The 14,516-nt window shown below is 45.7% G+C and overlaps 1 protein-coding gene across 14 annotated transcripts in view; it reads right to left on the bottom strand.

The window, feature by feature from the left end:
* Window positions 1–12,321: 12,321 nt before the first annotated feature.
* The window catches only part of LOC106569653 (receptor-type tyrosine-protein phosphatase F), a 469,500-nt gene continuing 467,305 nt past the window's right edge, over window positions 12,322–14,516 (bottom strand). For all 14 annotated transcript variants that reach the window (XM_045694461.1, XM_045694460.1, XM_045694463.1 and 11 more), the window contains one exon: window positions 12,322–14,395. In XM_045694461.1, the coding sequence (XP_045550417.1) occupies window positions 14,327–14,395 (69 nt within the window). In that variant the 3' untranslated portion in view covers window positions 12,322–14,326. The remainder of the gene's footprint in view (window positions 14,396–14,516) is intronic.

Below are 14,516 nucleotides of genomic sequence, written 5' to 3'. Positions count from 1 at the left end.
GTGTGGCGGAGGTGTATCTACAGATATAACGTAACCTTGACTTAATTCCCCCATAATTCCACTACCTTTACGCCCAATGAAATGATGAATAAGGTCTAGCAACCTGTCAGTTCCAAGTGGAATCTAATTGACTTTCTTCCCGATAGAAATAACACCATTCTCCACGCACTGTAATTTACAAATTGATAAGAGTTATTGATAACAGCTAGGTAAATGAGTAAGCTGTTTGGATCAGGGGGATTGTAAATAAAAACGACAATTGTTTCATACCTATTTGAATTCGCGATCGCTGGAGACCAAATGTGAAACCAGTCATATGGAAGCAAACTGAAGCATATCACCATATCACCATATCAACATATCACCTTTTCCACAGTGAAGTTGATGAAGTGATGGCCATATAACTTGCAGTTGCAAGGATGACATTTGAAGAGCCAAGCTACAGGCTTTTGTAGTCATGCACAAACGTACCTGTTTTAATTATATCAGGGGAGGCTGCTGAGGGAGGACGGCTCATAATAATGGCCGGAACGGAGAAAATGGAATGGCATCAAACACCTGGAAACCATGGAAACCATGTGTTTAATACCATTCCACTGATTCCGCTCCAGTCATTACCACGAGCCTGTCCTCCCCAATTAAGGTGCCACCAACCTCCTGTAAATTCTGTCTTTTCTTTCTTTTTTTTTTTACAATTTGTATCATGTTAAATATTAGCCACTATCGGTAGGCACTGTCACTTATACCCACATACACTGTCACTTATACCCACATACACTGTCACTTATACCCACATACACTGTCACTTATACCCACATACACTGTCACTTATACCCACATACACTGTCACTTATACCCACATACACTGTCACTTATACCCACATACACTGTCACTTATACCCACATACACTGTCACTTATACCCACATACACTGTCATTTATAATCAAATCAAATCAAATGTATTTATATAGCCCTTCGTACATCAGCTGATATCTCAAAGTGCTGTACAGAAACCCAGCCTAAAAGCCCAAACAGCAAGCAATGCATGTGAAAGAAGCACGGTGGCTAGGAAAAACTCCCTAGGAAAAACTCCCTAGAAAGGCCAAAAACCTAGGAAGAAACCTAGAGAGGAACCAGGCTATAAGGGGTGGCCAGTCCTCTTCTGGCTGTGCAGGGTGGATATTATAACAGAACATGGTCAAGATGTTAAAATGTTCATAAATGACCAGCATGGTCAAATAATAATAATCATAGTAGTTGTCGAGGGTGCAACAAGCACGTCCGGTGAACAGGTCAGGGTTCCATAGCCGCAGGCAGAACAGTTGAAACTGGAGCAGCAGCACGGCCAGGTGGACTGGGGACAGCAAGGAGTCATCATACCAGGTAGTCCTGAGGCATGGTCCTAGGGCTCAGGTCCTCCGAGAGAAAGACAGAAAGAGAGAAAGAGAGAATTAGAGAGAGCATATTTAAATTCACACAGGACACATACACTGTCACTTATACCCACATACACTGCCACTTATACCCACATACACTGTCACTTATACCCACATACACTGCCACTTATACACACATACACTGTCACTTATACCCACATACACTGTCACTTATACCCACATACACTGCCACTTACACCCACATACACTGCCACTTATACCCACATACACTGTCACTTATACCCACATACACTGTCACTTATACCCACATACACTTAGAACTGTCACTGACTTCAGTGTTAGTTTCTTTACATTTTGCATCATTCCATTACATTGTTAGTTTGCCTTTCTTTCCTCTGTCATGTTAGTGTGGTTGTTCCTGAGTATCATTAGAAATAGCGTATCATATCAGGCTAACGTATTACCAGTTGTGAAATCATTTAGGACATGTAGCCTATTCGAATCATTATGGAACGCAGAACATATTTAGCAGTTAAACCTGGAGCCTGGCACACGGTTCACAACGACTGGACCGTTGTCATCACAGTTCTCTGATTAGTGAGGATTATTAGGGTAGATTTATAGGAATACTGTTCAACCCCTGTTGTACACTTTTCTCACCTAATATTTCATGGATTGAAAAATATGGCAACTTTCAGGAGGAATCAAACCACTATATTTTAGATTCACCAATATATTTTGTGCGTAAAGGCTCTCCAAACCTGTTTTTTATTATTATTCATAAATACTAACCCAAAATAATATACAAGATCAGAGTATTTTTTTATCTACCAATTGGTGCCGAAAAGGAAACGAATATGCATGTATTTACAAATTAAACGTACACCAAATTTAAAGGGATGGCTTTAGATAAATGTACTGAAAACCCTATTGAATGAAAACTCTGTGAGAAAATCTGTTGGCCAAAAAACTCCCTAGTCCTTGCCGATGACAAGCATACTCATGATGCAGCCACCACCATGCTTGAAAATATGGAGTGGTACTCAGCGATGTGTTGGATTTGCTCCAAACATAACGCTTTGTATTCAGGACATAAAGTTAATTTCTTTGCCACATTTTTTGCAGTTTTACTTTAGTGCTTTATTGCAAACAGGATGCATGTTTTGGAATATTTTCTATTCTGTACAGCCTTCCTTTTTTTCACTCTATCATTTAGGTTAGTAGAGTAACTACAATGTTGTTGATCCATCCTCAGTTTTCTCCTATCACAGCTGTAACTGTTTTAAAGTCACCATTGGCCCCATGGTGAAATCCCTGAGCGGTTTCTTTCCTCTCTGGCAAATGAGGTCGGAAGGACGCCTGTGTCTTTGTAGTGACTGGTTGTTTTGATACACCATCCAAAGTGTAATTAATAACTTCACCATGCTCAAAATGTCTGCTTTAAAAATGCTGCCCCCCCCCCATCTACCAATAGGTGCCCTTCTTTGTGAAGCATTGGAAAACCTCCCTGGTCTTTGTGATTGAATCTGTGATTGAAATGCACTGCACGACCGAGGGACCTTACAGATAATTGTATGTGTGTGGTACAGAGATGAGGTAATCACTCAAAAATTATGTTAAACACTATTATTCCACACAGAGTACATGCAATTTAATATGTGACTTCTTAAGCATATTTTTAATCCTGAACTTATTTAGGCTTGCCATAACAAAGATGCTGAATACTTATTGACTCAAGACATTTCAGATTTTTATTTTTAATTGTGTAAAAATGTCTAACACATACTTACACTTTGACATTATGGGGCCAGTGACACAAAGTCTCAATATAATCCATTACAAATGTAGGCTTTAAGACAGCAAAATGTTGAACAAGTCAAGGGGTGTGAATACTTTCTGAACGCACTCTACATATCTACCTTAATTACCTTGCAGCCCTGCACATCAACTTGGTACTGGAACCCCGTGTATATAGTGTCACGCCCTGACCATAGAGAGCCTTTTATTCTCTATGTTGGTTAGGTCGGGGTGTGACTAGGGTGGGTAGTCTAGGTTGTTCTATTTCTATGTTGGCCTGGTATGGTTCCCAATCAGAGGCAGCTGTTTATCGTTGTCTCTGATTGGGGATCATATTTAGGCAGCCATTTCCCCACTGTGTTTTGGTGGGATCTTGTTTTGTTTTTGTGTAGTTGCCTGTGAGCACTCCAGAACGTCACGTTTCGTTTGTTCGTTTACTGTTTTGTATTTGCTGAAGTTTCACTTAATAATAAAGATGTGGAACGCTACGTACGCTGCGCCTTGGTCCAGTATCCTGGGCTTGGGAGGAGATCAAGGAGGAGAAGATATCCTGGACATGGGAGGAAATCATGGAGGGACACAAAAGCCTTCCTTGGAAGCAGACGCAAGGAGATAAGGGAGGACAGCGACGACGCTGGGGTTCGCGGCCACAAAGGACAGCTCAAAGGACAGCCCAACTTTTTTTTTGGGGGGGGGGGGGGGCACACGGGGTGGTCGGTGGAGCCAAGGAGCGAACCAGAGCCAATCTGGGAGAAGAGGGAGAAATTGGAGTAGAGTGAACGGAGAGAGTCAGAGACCGTCAGTGAGTTGATGGAGAAATTGGAGGAGAGAGAAATGAGAGCGTTGTTGTACTGGTGTATGATGCACGACATTCGCCCTAAGGAGCATGTTTTCTGTTTGATGCCACCTGAGTCAGCTCTCCGTACTCGTCTTGAGGAGCGTGCTAGCAGTCTGGTAAAAACTGTGCCAGTGTAACGGCCGTCATCAGAATGAGACCAAGGTGCAGCGGAGAATGTGTTCATATTAAGATTTTAATAAACCGAAAATAGAACACTATTCAAATAAACAAAAAAACGATAGCAGACAGTTCTGTCAGGTACTCACAACGAAACAGAAAGCAATCACCCACAAACCCCAAAGGAAAAACAGGCTGCCTATGTATGACTCCCAATCAGCAACAATGAACTACAGCTGTTCCTGATTGAGAGCCACACACGGCCAAACCAAAGAAACAAACCAACATAGAAAAATAAACATAAAAAATAAACGCCCACCCATGTAACACCCTGGCCTAACCAAAATAGAGAACTTAAAAACCCCTCTCTATGGCCAGGGCGTTACAGTACCCCCCCCCTAAAGGTGCGGACTCCGGCCGCAAAACCTGACACTAAAGGGGAAGGTCCGGGTGGGCCTTCCTACGGCGGCGGCTCTGGTGCGGGTCGTGGACCCTGCTCCACCCTCGGCTTAGCCCACTTAGGTGGCGCACCTGGCTGCGCCGGAGGACTGGCGGGCGACCCTGTCTGCGCCCGGCTGGCGGCCGACTCTGGCTGCGCCCGGCTGGCGGGCGATCCTGGCTGCGCCCGGCTGGCGGGTGACTCTGGCTGCGCCCGGCTGGCGGGCGTCTCTGGCTGCGCCCTGCTGGCGGGCGTCTCTGGCTGCGCCCGGCTGGCGGGCAGCTCCGGACAGGCGGGCGACTCTGGCGGCTCCGGACAGGCGGGCGACTCTGGCGGCTCCGGACAGGCGGGCGACTCTGGCGGCTCCGGACAGGCGGGCGACTCTGGCGGCTCCGGACAGGCGGGCGGCTCTGGCGGCTCCGGACAGGCGGGCGGCTCTGGCGGCTCCGGACTGGCGGCGGCTCTGGCGGCTCCGGACTGGCGGGCGGCTCTGGCGGCTCCGGACTGGCGGGCGGCTCTGGCCCAGGATTCACCAAGCTGGGGAGACATGCAGGAGGCCTGGCTCTGGGCGCAGGCACAGGACTCACCAGGCTGGGGAGACCCACAGGAGGCCTGGTCCGAGGAGGAGGCACAGGATGTACCAGGATCGGGAGACCCACTGGTGGCCTGGTCCTGGGAGGAGGCACAGGATAGACCAGGCTGGAGAGACCCCCTGGAGGCCTGGTCCTGGGAGGAGGCACAGGATAGACCAGGCTGGAGAGACCCACTGGAGGCCTGGTCCTAGGAGGAGGCACAGGATAAACCGGGCTGTGGGGGAGCACTGGAGTTCTGGTACGTAGGCTTGCCACCCATACTCCAGGCTGAATGCCCACTTTTGCCCGGCACGGGCGGAGCGCAGGCATAGGCCGAACTGAGCCCTCCCAGCGCCCCGGAGACACAGTGCGCAGCGCCGGTGCAGGATAGCCTGGACCGAGACAGCGCACCGGAGACCAGATGCGCTGAGCTGGAACACTCCGACCTGGCTTGATGCCCACTCTCGCATGGCACTTGCGGGGGGCTGGCATGTAGCGCTCCGGGCTATCAACGCGTACTGGGGACACCGTGCGCTTTACCGCATAACACGGTGCCTGACCAGTACTGCGCTGCCTCCTGTAAGCACGGGTAGTTGGCCCAGAATTAGATCCTGGCTCTGCCACACTCCCAGTGTGCCCCCCCAAAAACATTTTTGGGGCTGCCTCTCATGTCTGTTGCGCTCCCTTGCCTCATACCAGCGCCTCTCCGCTCTCGCTGCCTCGATCTCCCACTGCGGGCGGCGATACTCCCCAGCTTGAGCCCATGGTCCTTTACCGTCCAGTATCTCCTCCCATGTCCACGAGTCCATACTGCCCCTCTCCTGGTGCTTCTCCTTCCTCCGCTGCTTGGTCCGTTTTTTGGTGGGTGATTCTGTAACGGCCGTCGTCAGAATGAGACCAAGGTGCAGCGGAGGATGTGTTCATATTAAGATTTTAATAAACCGAAAATAGAACACTATTCAAATAAACAAAAAAACGACAGCCGACAGTTCTGTCAGGTACTCACAACGAAACAGAAAGCAATCACACACAAACCCCAAAGGAAAAACAGGCTGCCTATGTATGACTCCCAATCAGCAACAACGAACTACAGCTGTTCCTGATTGAGAGCCACACACGGCCAAACCAAAGAAACAAACCAACATAGAAAAATAAACATAAAAAATAAACGCCCACCCATGTAACACCCTGGCCTAACCAAAATAGAGAACTAAAAACCCCTCTCTATGGCCAGGGCGTTACAGCCAGCTCCACGCACCAGGTCTCCAGTATGCCTCCACAGCCCTGTACGTCCTGTGCCAGCTCTCCGCACTCGCCTTGAGGAGCGTATCATTTGTCCGGTACCATGTATGCCGGCTCTACGCACCAAGTCTCCAGTGCGCCTCCATAGCCCAGTACGTCCTGTGCCAGCTCCCCGCACTCGCCGTGCGAAGTGTGTCATCGTTCCGGTACGATTTGTGTCGGCCCTACGCACCAGGTCTCAAGTGCGCCTCCACAGCCCAGTACGTCCTGTGCCAGCTCCTCGCACTCGCCCTGAAGAGCATGTCACCAGTCCGGTGCCACCTGTACCGGCTCCACGCACTAGGCCTCCAGTGCGCATCAACAGTCCAGAGCTTCCGGCAATGGTCCCCAGTCCGGAGCTTCCGGCGACGGTCCCCAGTCCAGAGCTTCCGGCGACGGTCCCCAGTCCGGAGCTTCCGGCGACGGTTCCCAGACCGGAACCTCCTACGATGGTCCACAAGCTGGAGCCCTCCTTTGCGCCGGTGCCCAGTCCAGGCACGGCGTCCAGTCCAGCTCCAAGGCCGGAGCCTTCCTCTGCGCCGATGCCCAGTCCAGGCACGACGTTCAGCCCGGCGCCATGGCCGGATCCGGGGTCTGGGCGGGGGTTACGACCTGCACCGGAGCCGCCACCAACGCTAGATGCCCACCCGGACCCTCCCCTATTGAGTCAGGTTTTGCGGCCAGAGTCCGCACCTTTGGGGGGGGGTACTGTCACACCCTGACCAGTGAGCCTTTTATTCTCTATGTTGGTTAGGTCGGGGGGTGACTAGGGTGGGTAATCTAGGTTGTTCTATTTCTATGTTGGCCTGGTATGGTTCCCAATTCGAGGCAGACGTTTATTGTTGTCTCTGATTGGGGATCATATATAGGCAGCCATTTCCCCACTGTGTTTTGTGGGATCTTGTTTTGTTTATGTGTAGTTGCCTGTGAGCATTTCACTTGCTTCACATTTCGTTTGTTCGTTTATTGTTTTGTATTTGCTGAAGTTTCACTTTATAATAAAGATGTGGAACGCTACGTACGCTGCGCCTTGGTCCAGTTCTTACGACGATCCTGACATGTAGCCAAGTTATCTTTACTCATTGTGTATTTATTTATTCCTCGTGTTATTATTTTACTATTCTTTTTCTCTCTGCATTGTTAGGAAGGGCCCGTAAGTAAGCATTTCACTGTTAGTCTACACCTGTTGTTTACGAACCATGTGACAAAGAACATCTGATTTTAATCACAGGACTATAACAACTCTTATTTATATCTTACAAGAACAATGAGTCACTCTTGGATCATAGGTGTCAAACTCTGACAGGCATTTTAGTGCAAATGTCTCTCCAGCTCTCATGATGGTGTCAAAATGGTTTTCAACTGAAGGTATGCTTCTTCTGTAACATGTTCTCGTTCTGCTATCCGTTGTTCTCATTTTCCTACCTGTTGGTCTCATTCTGCTACCTGTTGTTCTCATTCATCTACCTGTTGGTCTCATTCTTCTACCTGTTGTTCTCATTCTGCTACCTGTTGTTCTCATTCTTCTACCTGTTGTTCTCGTTCTGTTACCTGTTGTTCTCATTCTCCTACCTGTTGTTCTCATTCTGCGCCCTGTTGTTCTCATCCTTCTACCTGTTGTTCTCATTCTCCTACCTGTTGTTCTCATTCTGCTACCTGTTGTTCTCATTCTTCTACCTGTTGTTCTCGTTCTGCTACCTGTTGTTCTCATTCTGCTACCTGTTGTTCTCATTCTTCTACCTGTTGTTCTCATTCTTCTACCTGTTGTTCTCAATCTGCTACCTGTTGTTCTCATTCTACCACCTGTTTTCTCATTCTACCACCTGTTGTTCTCATTCTTCTACCTGTTGTTCTCAATCTGCTACCTGTTGTTCTCATTCTTCTACCTGTTCTCATTCTGCTACCTGTTGTTCTCATTCTACCACATGTTGTTCCCCATCTACTACCTGTTGTTCTCAATCTTCTACCTGTTGTTCTCAATCTTCTACCTGTTGTTCTCAATCTTCTACCTGTTGTTCTCAATCTTCTACCTGTTGTTCTCATTCTACTACCTGTTGTTCTCATTCTACTACCTGTTCTCATTCTTCTACCTGTTGTTGCCAATCCTCTACCTGTTGTTGCCAATCTTCTATCTGTTGTTCTCAATCTACTACCTGTTGTTCTCAAACTACTATCTGTTGTTGCCAATATGCTACCTGTTGTTCTCAGTCTGCTACCTGTTGTTCTCAGTCTTCTACCTGTTGTTCTCATTCCTCTACCTGTTGTTCTCAATCTACCACCTGTTGTTCTCATTCTACCACCTGTTGTTCTCAATCTACTACCTGTTGGTCTCATTCTTCTACCTGTTGTTCTCATTCTACTACCTGTTGTTGACATCTACTACCTGGTGTTGACAATCTTCTACCTGTTATCTCATTCTACTGCCTGTTGTTCTCATTCTACCACCTGTTGTTCTCATTCTACTACCTGTTGTTCTCATTCTGCTACCTGTTATCATTCTACTACCTGTTGTTCTCATTCTTCTACCTGTTATCATTCTACTACCTGTTGTTCTCATTCTTCTACCTGTTATCATTCTACTACCTGTTGTTCTCATCCTACTACCTGTTGTTTTCATTCTTCTACCTGTTGTTCTCATTCTTCTACCTGTTGTTCTCATTCTACTACCTGTGGTGTGAAAATTCTAAACTCACACCATTTCACAACATCTTTTCAATCTGAATCAGGCCCTCAGTGATTGAGAGGAGAAGAGACGAGTAGATGTATAGTGTAACACCACCAGGGCAGCAGTATTGAAGGAGGAAGAAGTAAGATATGTGAAGGAGAACAGATATAACTATAACCCCTGTAACTATTCCCCAGGTCGTTGCTGTAAATGAGAAAGTGTTCTCAGTCAACTTACCTGGTAAAACAAATATAAATATAAAGCTAGTGGCTTGAAGGTGTTGAAGGTGTCACATACAGTACCACTGAAGCAGAGATACAGGCTGTAGAATCAGCGGACAGATACTCTAATAGAATGTCTTCTGTCACAATGCTGAGCATTCTACTGGCTGTTCTCATCAGAACCAACCACGCTGAGCAAGAAATCAATTATATTATGCAAGAAATGAAGTCTTTGGATTGTTTATGGGATGCGATAGATATGAACACTGTTTTAATCTTCAGATCTACAGCTGAGGACAACCTGCTTCTAAACCTTCACTGTTTTACTCTTCAGATCCACAGCTGAGGACAGCCTGCTTCTAAACCTTCACTGTTTTAATCTTCAGATCCACAGCTGAGGACAGCCTGCTTCTAAACCTTCACTGTTTTACTCTTCAGATCCACAGCTGAGGACAGCCTGCTTCTAAACCTTCACTGTTTTAATCTTCAGATCCACAGCTGAGGACAACCTGCTTCTAAACCTTCACTGTTTTACTCTTCAGATCCACAGCTGAGGACAGCCTGCTTCTAAACCTTCACTGTTTTAATCTTCAGATCCACAGCTGAGGACAGCCTGCTTCTAAACCTTCACTGTTTTAATCTTCAGATCCACAGCTGAGGACAGCCTGCTTCTAAACCACCTGAGAATTTCACCCTGGATGCAGGATTACGGAATCAACTGAAACTGACAGTCCAATTTTTTCTGGGACACCATGGTCCCCTCGGGTCCTCCATCCGGCTCCATCTCTTCCCCCTCCTCATCCACTGCTCCTGAGGGGTCCCGAGTGGCACAGTGGTCTAAGGCACTGCATCTCAGTGCTTAGAGGCATCACTACAGACCCTGGTTTGATCCCGGGCTGTGTCACAACCGGCCGTGATCAGGAGTTCCATAGGGTGGCGCACAATTGGCCCAGCGTTGTCTGGGTTAGGGGAGGGTAGGAGGGGTAGGCCGTCATTGTAAAATAATAATTTGTTTTTAACTGACTTGCCTAGTTAAATAAAATAAAATACATACTGCGCTATCCTGGTTGGTGGGTTGAGAGGACGAGGATGGGAGGAGGCACGTGCCGGGGCTTTTTTTTGCAAATATACTGAAAATGAAATACAGAAATCTCTCATTTACATAAGTATTCACACCCCTGAGTCAATACTTTATAGAAGCACCTTTTGGCAGAGATTACAGCTGAGAGTCTTTCTGGGTAAGTCTTTAAGAGCTTTGCCCACCTGGATTGTACTGTCAAGGGGTGGCTCAAGGAAGCAGGAGAGGTGAAGTCAAGCGCAGGAGACAGCAAATCCGTGAACACACTTTTAATGGGTATCCACTCAGACCGAAAACAAGGTAGGGCAGGGCGCATAAAACAAATGCTCCAAAAACCCAGCCCAACACAATGCAGGGACGCAGCCCGCAATAACCTCTGCGAAAATCACAGGCAGAGGGAAACACTTGTTCCTCAAACAACATGTGTCCTGACATAGAACAATCACGCACAAAAAACAATCCTACCTATCTAGACTAAATACCCCCCCCCCCCCCACTAAAAACTAATACAAAACAGGTGCGTGCCAAACCTAGACCTAACCAACAGAAAGTGAAACAGACGATCGGTAGCAGCTAGTAGGCCGGCGACGACGACCGCCGAGCACCGCCCGACCGGGGAGGGGCGCCACCTTCCGTCGGTGTCGTGACATGTACAACATTTGCACATTTCTCTTTTAAAAATTCTTCAAGCGTCATAGCTAGACAGCTATTTTCGAATCTTGCCAGATTTTCAAGCCGATTTATGTCAAAAGTGGAACTACTGTAGGCCACTCAGGAACATTCAATGTCGTCTTGGTAAACAACTCCAGTATACACTGAGTGTACAACACAGTAGGAACACTTGCTCTTTCCATGACATAGACTGACCAGGTGAATCCAGGTGAAAGCTGTGATCCCTTACTAATGTCACCTGTTAAATCCATTTCAATCAGTGTAGATGAAGGGGAGGAGACAGGTTAAAGAATAAGCCCTTCAGACATGGATTGTGTATTTGTGCCAGAGGGTGAAGGGGCAAGACAGAAGACTTATATGCCTTATGGTAGTAGGTACTAGGTGCACCGGTTTGTGTCAAGAACTGCAACACTGCTGTGTTTTTCCACCCTCAAAAGTTTCCTGTGTGCATCAAGAATGGTCCACCACCCGAAGGACATCCAGGCAACTTGACACAAATGTGGGAAGCATTGGGGGAAATATGGGCCACTCAATATTAGGAAGGTGGTCTTAATGTTTTGTACACTCAGTGTAAATAAAACACAGGAAAATCTAGTTTTTGACTGCACAGCCCCTTTAAATCAACGCCACTGTTCCTGCTATACTGCCACAATTCATTTTGATGTTCTCTTGTGTTTATTAAATAGATCATTTCCTTTACAACGTCGGGTAGAAAACCAATAGATTTGTGGCTCAGTTTGTAGAGCATGGTGTTTGCATGGCCAGGGTTGTGGGTTCGATTCCCATGGGGGACCAGTACGGATATTTTTTTAATGAAATGTATGCATTCACTACTGTAAATGCTCTGGATAAGAGCGTCTGCTAAATGACTAAAATGTAAATGTAGGGCATGGTGAAACCTCACAATTCCAGTTTGTCCTGATTTGCTTTGGGTGCAATCAATTAGCTTATTTTCTCAGAGATCAAATTATATTTCAACCAAATAATGTTTCCTGGAATGCTAATCATCGTGTATATCTGTTACTAACGACAGACATGATTTCAGAACATTCTGAGATGGTGGGGTGTTGAAATCCTGTTTGTGCGTTTTGATGTGGAACGACCCTATTGTTAGTGATCACAGTAATGTGATTTCCTGTGAAATGTGAGTCATATCTGTCACAATAACAATAGGGCAAATCATTATTTAATGAGAGGGAGACAAAAAAACATCACAAACAAAAGGAATTTTTCCCAAAAAAACAACAATTATTCAACTTTATTTTTTTCCCAGCAACATCTTTTTTTTTTAATTCCAGTTCTTTATCAACAAATAGAAAACAGACTGATGTATACAACAGATCAAACCCCTACAGCACTAAGCATTCACAAGGTAGAAATGAACATTGTGGTTTATTCCAGCCAGCATGTCAGACTCAGTCCTGTTAGGCTTGGGGATCGTCGTGCCCTGCGGCCTTGTGGTAAAGATGTGCTTGTTGGCGTGATGGCGGTTGGCCGACGGAGGCTGGGGAGTGGTCCTCAGTTAGGGTTATGCCGTTCATCTCTCTTTAACAGAACTACACATCTACAACTCTCTCACTCTCTTTAACAGAACGATAACCTGCTAGCTATCTTTCCGCAAGGTTAGGGTCAAGTCCAGTTTCAATGAAGTCGATTACAGCTAAATGAATCGAATTACAACTAAATTAATGAATTTCGATTCATGAATTGAATTCACTCCCTGAAAAATGACTGGATTGAAAAATGGAACTGATCCCAACTCTGTCTGGCGATTTCCAGGTTGCTATGGTAATCCAGTAGATACAGACACTAACTTTCTCTCTATCTCTCCTTCTATCTCTCACTCTCTCTCTTTCCCTTTCTCTCTTTAATTTCCTCTATGCCGGTACGTAAAGAGAGTGAATCATTTTAACAATATAGTTTGAAGCTGCAGTATATATCTATGTATAATTGTACATATATATAATCAATCATAATTATATATATAGTTATCATTTCTATTTCTGTATAAAATAATAGCAGGTCAGTTGGAGGGTGCAGAGGGTTGGTGTGTCTCTGTCCCGCCGGTAGTAATCGTAGTATTCTGTACAGGGGGCCCAGGGTTAGTGGCTGCTACCCCTCTCTCCACCACCATGGGGCGCTGCTCCTGCAGTCCCTATGTTCCAACCCCCAGGCAGCGGACTGACCAATCAGCTCGCTGGGAACCAAGGAAAGAGGAGGGGCTTAGAGGGGCACAATATGATTCATACAGAGATTCAGGAGTTGATTCTCAAGTTCAACTCCTCGTTGGGTATAAAAGTCTGTTCGTCCGTTCGTCTCCAGATTCATTCTCTGGTTATTGAAGGCCTCAATGCCTTCAAGGCTTCTCTCTGTTGTTGAAATCATCATGTGCTCTTTGAATTTCTGTACAATGCTGATTTAGTTGTCGTTAGTTGATGTCACGTTTTTCGCTAGCTAGTGTGGTTTATATAGTACCTGTATCGCGGCGGTTGGTGTATGCTTTTGAATCATTTTGTCATTTTTTCCCCCCTACGTTTTAAAAAGAAACAGCAAAGTGAAAAGGCGTATTATCTTAGTTAATCTTACTCCGTTTTAAAACGAATAAGACTAAAAAAATAGATAATAATAAACAATAAAATCTTGATACAAAGTCAAAACTGTCAGCAGCTTCAGAGAACAAACAGTGGCTCTCCTGTATTAACGTCTAGGAAGTAAAAAATACAGGTCCCTAAAATAACATACAACATTTTTTTTTTTTTTTACTAAAATAAACATACCGATTATGGTGGAAAAACTAAAATGCTGTGCCCCAGTTAGGCCATTAAGACAAAATACATGTCTGATGGTATTAAAACAATTATAAAAAAAAAAACAAATGATTAACTAAATAATAATAAGAACATTATTCATAATGGTATTTCATAATAACGATAATAAAATAAGAAAGGAGGACAGAAACTCAGAACTCAGTCAGAACGGTCGCTTGCTCCCGTATGAAACGCTGTCATCGTCATGGTATTGTTTGTTGTTTTTTAAAGCAATCTTTAGGGTGTTTTTTTTTTTTTTTTGTAAATCCGAGTAGTAGACCTCTGGGATTGGTTGAACCCGTCGCTAGGTGACAGTGGCACCTCCCTCCTCCCCTGTGATAGGGTAGCAATGGCAGGGTCAGGTCAGATGGGTTGATACAAGTACGGTGGCTGAGATGGGACACTCAGTGGCCATGCCAGAGGCTGCTCAGCTCAGAGTGGTTACGTTGCATAGTGGTCAAAACTCCCCAGGTACTCCAAAGCTGCTCTGTAGCACAGCTGATACTGGTCCTAGAGAGAGAGAGAGAGAAAACGCATCAGTCAATCATATCTTTCTATCTGACATGCAGCATTATATTACTGTATGTTACAAATCCTTTCTATTGACAGATGCTGCTAGAGTCATGTAGCT

The sequence above is a fragment of the Salmo salar genome, chromosome ssa14 (assembly GCF_905237065.1).
Source record: "Salmo salar chromosome ssa14, Ssal_v3.1, whole genome shotgun sequence".
Classification (NCBI taxonomy): domain Eukaryota; kingdom Metazoa; phylum Chordata; class Actinopteri; order Salmoniformes; family Salmonidae; genus Salmo; species Salmo salar.
The sequence above is the reverse complement of the archived record's forward strand: the minus strand, read 5'-3'. Positions and strand labels throughout refer to the sequence as shown.